Raw genomic sequence first — 11,741 nt, 5'->3', positions numbered from 1 at the left:
CTTGGGAGCTGAATTTTTCTATAAAGAGAAACTTGGGTCACCTTGAATTACAGGTTATACAGGAAAGCCAGGATAAATGCTTAATTCTTTCTCTTTGTTTACCCCTTGTTAGAGCAGTGAGTTGGTGCCTTGGTGACCTTAGAGAAAAAGGGGCAGGAGGTAGTTAATGTGACGCTCCGCTAGCGAGGTGATGACTTTGCTGTGTTTCCTATTTCTGCCGACTACTGGTAAGGTTAAAGAATATTTTTGCTTTTCAATTGTTGAAAAAGCCTCCTGTAAGAGTCACGAAAAAAATGTTGGAGGGAGGAATCTTGTTCACCTCTCTTTGTGAGTGGTAGATAATCTTCATCCTGCCTCACTAATTAGCCCCTTCTGTAGCTCCATTGGTTGTCCTGGTTGGAACATTTCGTGCACCTGTTCTCTGGAGGCATAAGGCAATTTCACTGGTCTGGTTATTTTTACTGTTTGTTTTGTGTGACTCATTGATCACGTGATCTTTTAACATTTCCCCTATTTGCTGAGTAAAATTATGCAGCTTCATGTTGGGGAGAACAGTGTTGCATCCCTGGGACCAAGGTTTTGGGACGCCTGTGCTCCTTTGGGAACTATACAAAGCTAATTGTTATTTGTGTGATAAGATTTCAAGAGCCTCTAAGAACAAGCTGAAGAAACCAGATAAGATCACCCCTGCAGAGAAACAACAAAAGGTGTTTCCACTCTTCCCCGCTTAATAATCGCAATAACTTTATTATGGGATATGGGTAATAATGAGGAGGAGGATGTGTGTGTCTGCATGTTTGCATATGGACACTGAGTTAGGGAGGGATTGCCAAAGAGTAATTTGGGCAAACTACCTAGCCTGTATCAATGTGGATTTTGTGAGTCGGGGAATAGGCGGAAGAAACTTTCAAGCCTAGACCCTAAAGCTGTGATTATCATCTACTATTACAGTAGGTACAACATTCCACGCATTGTGTACCGTGCAGGTAGACGGTGACTGTTTCAGCCAACGTTTGAAGTTCAGTTGACGGCCCACGGAATCATTCTGAGGAATAGCTGACTCAAATCAATAAAGTTTGTCTTTGGGTTTGTCCTGCAAAACCAGTGTGTAGTTTGGATCAAGGCTGCTTTTGTCTTATTCATTGGGAAAATAGAAAGTTGAGGCAAAAAAACCCCACCAAAACCCAATAGCAGCAGATTAGAAACAAGATGCAATTGGGATTGCAACTAGAATGTAGAACACGTGCTGTGAAACCTATCAAATGAAGTCCTTGCATTGCTTCATCCTCATTCAGCAGACACTGACTGACACCCACCGTGTGCAGTGCCCTGTGCCAGGCTCTGGGACCGTGCAGGGGATGAGACTTTGGGCCTTGTCCAAAGGGGTTCACAAGGCTTAGTAAGAAGTGCAGCGAGTACACAGGCAACACAAGAGGATGTGTTGAGTTTTCAGTGAGGACGTATTTGGCGTTTTTGGGGAACTCCCAGGACAAACACCTAACCCACTCTTGGGGGCACCCGGGAGAGGACCTCAGGAGATACATCTGAGCTGAGAACTGCTGGATGGCAGAGGGATAAGAGAAGTCAGGGCAAGCGAAGCCCACGTGCAAAGGCCCCGCCCTATCAGAGTATTGTCCGCCAGTGATAAACTGTTAGGTGGGTCCGGAGTGCCGGCTGCAAGTGAGCAGAAGAGTTGCCAGACATGAGAGTGCAGGGAGTGGCTGAGGGCAGTCGCAGCGGCCTTGCAAGTCAGGAAGAAGTTTGGATTTTCTCTTGAGGGCAGTGAGGCACTGAAGGGAGTGACGAGAGCGAGGCAGGTGTTTTAGAGGCTCCCGGCCCGCAGCGAGTGCTCCATAAGCACCTGTGTACTGAAAGGCATTGCTGTGCTTTCTCCTTCCGAGCTTTCAGACAAACAGTGGTCTGGTGGACGTGATGCTTAAGTAAATGTGCAGGGCACTGTAGGCGCCTTCTCATCGGCCAAATGTGATCCTTCCTTCCCGGTGTGTCTATGAATTTTAAAAACTCAAGCCTCAGCCACAGTCCTTCATGGTGGTTTGACCAATAGGAAGCTTCCATGACCTAATAAATCGAAGGAATAAATAAAACTAACTTTGCCATCTGGTACAGCTAAGAAACTGTCGTGTGTCTAAGACATAGAAGCTGCTAACCATGTGAAGACAGTTCTTAAGAATGAGAGGCAAAGAAAAAAAGAGAAAGTATCTAGAAAGTAGGACCGAAACACGCTTAGATATGGGCAGAGATCAGAAAGCTTCCTGACTTTAAGACGCTACTGAGTGTGACGTGCTTTGATTTGCAGAAAAAAAAATAGGGAAGAAAAGGCAAAGAAACCAAGTTCAAGTTTTTGCATGTGGTTTCCATTTAGCATTAGAACAGAGAATAAGAAGTGCATCTTTTTGAATTATAGAATCTCAGGGGAAAAAGGGGAACAGAATTCTGAGTTTGGAATGAGTCTAAGTAGCTGAAATGGTAAAGATGTTTCCAGAAGCAGGTAGCTTCTTGACTTCAAAAAATATTGCTTCATGAAATATTAGTGCTTTACTTCGGCTGCTACCCTAAGACGATCTGGTGAAGAGAAGAGCTCACAAGCACAGGAAGAGTCAGCTGCTGAGTGGGACGAAAGCTCTCTGCTGCTCCTGCAGTGCTAATTAAGGGAGCTGGCAGTGACCAGGAGGGGGTGAGGCTAAGAGGCCGCGATAAACAGAACAAGATAAAAGCCCTTAACCAAGACACAGACGGGAAGAGGAGTGAGAGCACACAGCACTCACATCTCAAGGTTAGTAACCTTCTCAGAAAAGAAGACCAGATGTGTCCGAGTTCACACTTTTAAGTTAATCATGTGCGAAAGGGTGGGGGCTGCCAGTAAATCTGCGTGACAAGTAGATGTAGCAGGGAAAGAGCTGCAGGAAAAAGCCGTAATAAGTTACACGATTGATGCTCTACAAACCTTGTTAAGTTTGGCGATGGGCACAGTTTTTAGTAAAAAGGTGCACTTTAAGTACTTCTCAGTCTGCTTCTAGAATAGTATTTATAATAGATCTGAGAGTATTGTTCTTGAGAATAAGAAAATTGAGCTAATTTACTAGCATCTGGGCTATCTAGCTAAACTTTCCTTCTCTTGAGACCAAGCAAGGATGAACTTAAATAATAAAAGTCTACTAGCTAAGGATTTATTATCCTACTCAAGGGTTGGGACAATTTTTCTGTAAAGGTCAGATGGTTAATACTTACAGCTTTGTGGGCCATATGGTGTCTGCCACAACTCAACACCACTCAACTTGGCCACTGTAGCACAGAAACAGCCCTAGACAACATGTAAACAAACGAACATGGCTGTGTTCCAACTGAACTGCCTGCGGAAGTCAGGCAGGGGGCTGGATTCGGCCCAGGGCCGCAGTTTACAGAACCCCATCCTAGAGGATCCCTACTGAACCCAAACTGAAGCCTCTGCTTTGAATGGAAGTAGGTTTTTGTCATTCACTCAGAGTTGTCTAACTTCTGGGGACAGGCTCATGACTTAGCAGAGTTTTAAGGGTATCATGGTCCAGAGGAAGCTACATGTCCTTCATTGGAAAGATTCTCGTAGTGAGATTCATTGAGGGTGGGAGCAGAAACCCAGGCTGCTGTTGAAATCTTCCCGGGAGCATGAGCCTCCTAACAGCCAGGACATCCCGGCAGCGGGCACACGGTCAAACCCTGGCATCCGACCACAAGGGGAGGGAACGGAGGACCTCACGTCTGTAATCTCCCCGGCCCCAGTCACTCGTTCTCAGAGTTGAGCGCAGGCTTTCTGTTTCCCAGCATGGAGATAGTTGCCGGAGCACGTGTGGAAAGGTATCAGAGCAGGAATGGAGTCCCCGTCACACATGTTGGGTGTTGGAGCAGGGGCTGGGAAGGTGGGGTTCGGGTAATTGAGTAGAGACTGGAATCCTCCCAATATTGAGGAACGGTAGAGACGTCTGGGGAAGCAGAACACATTATGGGTAGTCAAAGCAATGAAACTGAGGCGACAGAGAAGCTTCTCCCTGCATGGACAGCCTAAAGGGAAGGGAAACGGCGTGTCTGAAGACCATTGCCCAGCTCGGCCCCCTAGGAGTCTGCATTCAGAGGCAAGCTTGTGAGGTGAATTCAGACTCATGTGGCTGGCTGAGGCGTTTCTAACAGTAGAGAAATCCAATAGTATTTTGATTAATGACTTCCTTGAGGACAAAGCTCTTTTATACAGACAACTCTATTAGAAAAAAAACCTCAAGCCAAAACCCCTTCATAAATCATGCAAAAAATGGCTGCCGACACAACAAAAATAGCTCAGGTGCAGTCTCTATTTGTCTTTGGTTAGATGTTGATAAATAGAGCTCATCCTTAGCAAAGTTGCAGTAGCTGAACTTTGTCTTCGGCCACAAGTTTTTCTGCACCCTTCATTCGAATCCGTGACCTCTAGGTCCCTCGAGTCCGGAATGCAAGTGCACTGAAGTTCTCTTCATCCCTTCACGAAGTCAGCTTGAAAGCTTGGGAATTAAGGGGTTCCTACAAATTGTTATCAATGACTATTCCTTTTTCAATATGCCTCCCACACACCTAAGGAAGTTTGCTTAGGACCTGGTCGTAGGAGCTGCCGAGAGTGGAGGATGCTATGTTACATCTAAGCTCTTTTGGGACCCGAGGATTGGAGTAGTATTGCCATCTTAGCAACATTACATTTCCCAATTCATGACCATGAGATTTCTTTTAGACATATTTGCTAAATATGTGTTTTCCAAATTTAGGTCTTCTTGAATTTCTTTCAACAATGTTTTGTCATTTTTCAGTGTAAAGTCTTTCACCTCCTTGGTTTCATTTATTCACAGGTATTTTATTCTTTTGGATGCTGTTATAGATGGAATTGTTTTTTAATTTTCCTTCCAGATTGCTTACTGTTAGTAATTGTTGCATATTGAAACACAACAGATTTTCCTGTGTGGATCTGCTATCCTGCAACTTTGTCGAATTTGTTTATTAGTTCTAATCGTTTTTTTGTGAGTTTTAAAGGAGTTTATCAGTACACAGGGATAGTTTTACTTCTTTGCAATCTGGATGCCTTTTATTTTTATTCCTTTTTCTTGCCTAGTTGCTCTGACTAAAACCTTCACTGCAGCGTGAACGGTAGTGGTGAAAGCAGGCATCCTCGTCTTGTTTCTGATCGTAGGGGGACTTTCACCGCAGAGTGTAGTGTTAGCTGTGGGTTTTTCATAAAAGCTGTTTGCCAGCAGTAGTTTCAGTTCTCTGAGCATGAGTTTTCCTTATCTGTCATTTGCCTTTTTTTCCCCAACAGATCCATTCCTTCACCTTTCCCAGCATCTCGGGAAGGGCTGCGTTTCCTCCCTGGTGCCAGCCTTAGTCAGGCGGCCTCCACAGTGGGCAGTCCAGGCTCTTCCTGGACCCTCTACTTCTAGAGGCAGAAACGGATTCCTCCTGAAGCCCCTCTTTGAGTTGTCTCTCTACCCCTGTTTGCTCTCCCATGACCTTTTCTAGTAGTTTATCTTGTGAAAGCTCTTCTACTGAATCATTAGGTGTGGGCTGCTTTCCTGCTTGGACTCTGCCTAGGACACATGGAATTAAGGACCCCTATTGTCACATCTGTATATGGTGACAGATCATATCCTGGCAGTCAGTGCACTTCTCTTCATCTCCATGGGAATCATCCTCGTCTTGCTCAGATTATGGTAAAAGTGTTCGAATAGTTCAATATCCCTTCTTGCTCCTTTCCAATGTCATCTTCATTCAGCAGCCAGAACAATTGTACCTGTTCAGGTGTAAATGAGTGCAGGTAACAGAAACTTTCTGTCTTGTAAAATATGGAAATTTATTCTATCACAAGATGTTCAGACTCTTCAATGATGCCATCCAGAGCCACGCTTATTCCAATATCTCTCCGCCGTCCTGTTGTCCTGAGGCTGCTGTCCTTTGGGGTGGGGACGGCTGTCTGTGGAAACTGGGGCAACTCCTTTCCTGTTCACACACAGTGAGAGGGCTAGAGATAGAGATGGGGGTAGAGAGAAGGAGAGAAGGAAAACCGGTTTTTCTGGCATGGAATGTAAATAATTTCCTTCACTCTGGGGCAGCTCAGGCCACGGTTGGCTCCTCCAACTTCTCAAATCAGTCATAGTTTTCAGTGGCACAGTTCAGATGTGTCATCCTGTCTCTGTGGCGTTGGGAAGGGAGTGGATACCCACGCTAAGCCAGATTCCTGTTGAGTGCGGAAAGTGAAGTGGGTGATGGTCCATTATCTTTCCAGGAATTTAGATCAGATCATATCCTTCTGGCGCGTAAAAGACTCTGCTAATTTTCTGTTGCTCTTAGAATCATATCAGGAGGTCTGCAAGGCAAAGGCAATCTCACCTCCTCTTTCTCTTTGGCCTAATCTGTCATTTTCTGTCTGCATCTCCCCTCAATTGCTCCAGTTACGACAACTTTGAAAAACTCCCGAGGAGTCTCTGGCTTTGTGCCCCTATTCTCCTATCTACCTAGGTGGCTCGTCCTTGCACCTAGCCGCACTCTTTATCTGGCTGCAGCCTCTTGGTTGTGCAGATTTCAGCACACACCTCACTTCCTGAGAGAGCCTTTCCGACCACCCGACCCAGTTATTCTCTTCTATGCCAACGTGTATTTCTTTCTTTTCATAATATGAAATGTATTTTATAACTACAGATTTATTTTTATGGTTTTTTATTTAATGTCTGTCTTTCCAAGTAAATCAGGGGTTGGAAAAGTTTTTCTGTAAAAAATCAGACAGTATTTTAGGCACTGTGGGCCATCCCATCTCTGTTACAAGATCATTGCAGGTGCAGTGTATGTACGTGTGTGTGTGAAAGTGTGTGCGAGTGCATGCATGTGTGAGAGCATGTGTGTGTGCATGCATGTGTGAGAGCATGCATGTTGAGTCTGTGTGTGTGTGTGTGTGTGTGTGTGTATGAAGGGACACAGATCTGAGGCAAGACATAGTGGGAGAAGGGGATAGTTAGGGGGTCACTGTCTTAAGGATGTCAGGAATTCTTGGGACGCAGCCTAAGCCAGGTTTGGTAGTTTTATTTTTGTTGGTGCCTGTTAAGAGAAAGTCTCATAATTAAGACTTAGTGGATGAAGTGGATTTTTCCAACTCAGATATGAATCCTTGATGCCCTTGTTACCCCAGTCCATTCTCCACAGTGACTGAAGTTATCTTTCAAAAATGCAAAACTGTCCCCACTACTTGCCTCCAGAAGATACTCAGTGGCTGAGTTGCTCTCGGAGATGTGTTCATGCCATCAGTGTCACCGAGAGCCTGCTTCATGCCAGGACTTGGGCCCCATGCTGGAGTCACAGATGTGGGCAAGACACCCTGGTTTCTGATTGTCAGGTTTCAGTTGCTTCACATGTGTCATTCAAGCATCTTTCGATCCAGGCTCAGCCTCCTTTTGGGTCACTTCCCACCCCCTAGACTGTAGTCACACTATTTTCTAAAAATGCTGCCTATTGCCAAACCCTTATCTTCCACTTTTTCTACCAAACTTTTCCTAAATCCCTTATTTGGGAAATTATTCCCTTCTGGCTGCCACAAAATTTAGTCAAATAATTTGTATAGAAATTATCACATTTTATTATTATAAGTTGCTTTTTTAATCCATCCAACCCACTCAATTACGTATGACTCGAGGGGAAAGGGTATGCCCTGCTCACGCTTGGATTGCCAAGGGGCTAAGCAGGGTACCTGGCATAACTCAGCAAAATCTGGGGCAATTGTTGCATTGACTGACTTACAAAACAGACATAACAGATAGCTCTTTTGACTATATCACAAAACAATTAGAGGCACAAATAATATCATAGGTGTGAAAGCGTGTAGAAAATATTACATAATGCCATGTAAACGTAAGGTGACACTATACACGATTATGTGTACAAATTACAATATCATTACATTGTTCATTTCCTGTTCCCTGGAACAGTTCCCATGTTAGACACTGATGCGGAGTGGTTGACACCTACTGATAAACTGCAGGACCGAGTCACACATAAAGTTTAGAGTTGCCATTTAGGCAGCATTGTCTGTAGTGATTCCTGTTCCTTCTTAGTCCAATTTTTACTCACCTTTTATTCTGACACTTATCAGGGTCAGATGCATTTATACAATTCCCCTTTTTTAATTTAAACATTTAAAAATTTTTAAACAATTCTTATGCACACATAATAGTTGTATAGCTCTGGGGTACAAGTGAAGTTTTGATACAGGCATACAATGTGAATGAATCAAATCAGGGTAATGGGGTATCCATGACCTCAGGCATTTATCATTTTTTTGTGTTAGGAACATCCCAACTCCACTCTTTTAGTTGCTTTAAAGTATATCCTAACTTACTGTCGATTATAGTCGCATTGTTGTGCTATCAAATATTGCTCATTCTAACTGTGTTTTTGTACCCATTAGCCATCCCCACTTTATCCCCCCTCCCTGCTACCCTTCCCAGCCTCTGGAAACTGTCATTCTCCTCTCTGTCTCCATGAGATCATTCGTTTTTAATATTTAGCTCCCACATATGAATGAGAACATACAAGATTTATCTTTCTGTGCTTGGCTTATTTCACTTAACATAATGTTCTCCAGTTCCATCCACTGGAGATTGTTGCTACAATTCCTCTTTTTATAGAGGTATAATTTTTATACTGACATGCTAGTATGTTCCTAAAAAGTTTATAAAAACTTGAACCTTTATTTTGTAAGAGAAAGGAGAGCACAATGATGAACCCAAGAAATCAATCATGTTTTTTTTTTGTTTTGAGACAGAGTCTCACTCTCCTGCCTAGGCTAGAGTGCCGTGGCGTCAGCCTAGCTCACAGCAACCTCAAACTCCTGGGCTCAAGTGATCCTCCTGCCTCAGCCTCCCAGGTAGCTAGGACTACAGGCATGCGCCACCATGCCAGGCTAATTTTTTTCTATTTTTAGTTGTTTGGCTAATTTCTATTTAGAGTAGAGATGGAGTCTTGCTCTTACGCAGGCTGGTCTTGAATTCCTGAGTTCAAGTGATCCTCCCGCCTTGGCCTCACAGAGTGCTAGGATTACAGGCGTGAGCCACTGTGCCCGGCCTATCAATCATGTTTTGATATTGGACTATAATTGTGTACGATGTCACAACTGGGGGAAACTGGGTAAAGGGTACACAGGACTTCTCCGTACTGCCTTTTCAACTTCCTTGAACTCTATAATTATCTTAATTTCCAAATGAAAAGTTTTTTAAAAAATCGCTCATAATGGTAGGTTTGCATGTGCCCTGTGTCCCCACACTTTTGTGTCTGGAGAGCCTTGGGCGTTCTGTTCACCACCGCCAAAGCCACTGCCTGGGGTCAGCAAAGAGGCAGAGATGGAAGGAAAGCCATGCTCACGGGCTGTCAGCGCTGGGTGGAGACTCCGCCCCCAGGGCCATGAGGCCGTCCCCTAAGCCCTTCAGTGCCCTGTCTCACCCTCTCAGGGAGTAAGTACCTCCTGGGTCTTGCAATCTAAAAGGGAAACACTGCCCCTCTTTCCCCATCTCCCCTTGCCAGCTTTATTTGTCCTCATGCACTTACCACCTTTAACTTACTATATATTTTTTTACTTTATTTTAGTTTTTGTCTCTTCCCAGTAGAATGTAAGTTCTATAATGGCAAGAATTTTTTTTTTAAATGTGTCATTGTATCCTGATTGTCTAAAGCAGAATTTGGCACAGAGAACACACTCAGCAAATGCTCGTTGAATGAATGAATGACTCTTTGTAAAAAATGAAACCTTGACAAGAAGCTGACATTTCCCCGAGAGAGAAGTAACTCAAGTCTGCCCATCCTTATGTGAGAACAAACCTATCTTTGAAGCTAAGACCTTTTTCCTGTGTTCATACTTCAGAAAAAGAAGACACGACTGATAATATCTGAGAGGAAGGAAACAGTGCATGGTGCTGGGCCTCTGCATGTAACATTATAAAAATTAATTTTTTTATAGACCAGCCTTTCAAACGATTTCCAGAGATGGATTATTTTGCTTTCCTTTTGGCTATTCTTCATGTATACAAAGGTAAAGATAATCTTTATGTCTTCATTTTAAAAATTTGCTCCGTTTTTGGTCTTACAGCATGACATGTTCAGAGTTTATAATGCTCTTTAAGTGGCTTAGATAATTTCTCACTTGTTCAGAAAAACTAAAAGTTGCAATTGCCAATTATCAGCGGTGTAAACCTTTTTAGACTAAGGTAGAAACTGTCAGCTGTTACCATGATCTCAGTTTGCAATCTTGCTAGGTCTTTAGAAAGCCTAAGGTATGTATTTGGTGTCTCCATCATTAAGCCTAACTGAGTTAATGTGATGTTGTATATTTCAGCTCTCTGTGAAGAGATATTTTGGGACACGACTGTTAAACTTGCTGAGAATATGACTCTGGAATGCGTGTATCCATCCACGGACATCTTAACGCAGATGGAGTGGTTCAAGATCAACTTAATGGAGAGGGAGGCCATAGCCATTTTCAGCCCTACTCACGGTGTGATCATCAGGGAGCCTTACGCTGATCGGGTTTCCTTTTTGAATTCCACGATGGCTCCCAATGATATAACCCTTTCTTTTCACAACGCCTCCGAAGCTGATGTTGGCTACTATTCCTGCTTCCTTCACACTTTCCCACAGGGAACTTGGGAAAAGGTGATACAGGTGGTTCCGCCAGGTAAGGGTAAGTTTTATTTTCCTTTTTAATCCACCTACCACATTCAATTCTATAAAGCCCAAGGAGAAGCTACAGAATACTTTATCCTATTTCAGTGGCATTTCCCAATTCCATTTCTAGATGCCATGATGTTATTGTTTCAGAGCGGTGATACTGTGAATCAGTTTCGTTTTTCTTAATGCGTTGTCATTTCTGAGCAGATGTCTCACAAATTTGCATGTAGTGGGAGAAAGTACAGGTTTTATGTTGTCTCAGTGCTAACTTGAGCCTAGATCAAATTGATGTTGGCAACATGTGGGTTCAGAAGCCACGTCCCTCCCAGTGAGGCTGTGCCATTCCCTTGGCCGGGCACTCAGCACTAACTTCAGTCCCTGGATGTCGAGGGTCCTTTCTGCAGCACTGAATCTAAGCTTATTATTACAGCGAATCCTGGGCGGAGTTCAAACACTGGCTCCATCTTTCGCCTCGCCCAAGTTTAGTGAGAGAGGACACTTTCTTCAGGAATTGCTAACTGTTGTGTTGGAAAGAATCTAATGATTTCTTGGAGTGTTTTCTGCTAGTTTGGTCTTTCTAGTAATGGCCACATAGAGTGGGTATGGTGTATTAGAAAAACTTGGGTTTTATAGACAGTACTTTCCATACAACCTCGTGTTAGTTGCTTGATTCCTCCAAATCTCAGGTTCCTGAATAGCAAATTGAGTTAGTAATGCCATTCTACCTGTTGAATGGTTTAGGGACAATATATTTAAAGAACTTGGCCCATGGTAGTTAGAGAATGATCGGTATTCTCATGACTTGTTATTTCCTATGCTTTTGATACAAAATGACTAATGATGAAATTTTTAGATATCACTTATAGTCTAAAGGAGAGAATATTTTGGGACTGTGTGTTCTTGTCTGGTTTCTCTCAAGTTATGCCCTATGGTCATAGAGAAGAGAACATTATAGGACATCTGGTATAGTGCTTTACTTTTAATGGAACCATATTCTAAAAGAACAGTTCCAGTATTTTGTGAGGCAT

The 11,741-nt window shown here is 43.4% G+C and overlaps 1 protein-coding gene across 1 annotated transcript in view; it reads left to right on the top strand.

The window, feature by feature from the left end:
* The first annotated feature begins 10,032 nt into the window (after window positions 1-10,032).
* The window catches only part of CD226 (CD226 molecule), a 60,967-nt gene continuing 59,258 nt past the window's right edge, over window positions 10,033-11,741 (top strand). Inside the window, exons 1-2 of the mRNA XM_012657589.1 lie at window positions 10,033-10,078; window positions 10,382-10,720. Of these exons, the coding sequence (XP_012513043.1) occupies window positions 10,033-10,078; window positions 10,382-10,720 (385 nt within the window). The remainder of the gene's footprint in view (window positions 10,079-10,381; window positions 10,721-11,741) is intronic.

The sequence above is a fragment of the Propithecus coquereli genome, unplaced genomic scaffold, assembly GCF_000956105.1.
Source record: "Propithecus coquereli isolate 6110/MARCELLA unplaced genomic scaffold, Pcoq_1.0 Scaffold55, whole genome shotgun sequence".
Lineage (NCBI taxonomy): Eukaryota > Metazoa > Chordata > Mammalia > Primates > Indriidae > Propithecus > Propithecus coquereli.
This window is presented reverse-complemented; position numbering and strand designations above follow the sequence as displayed.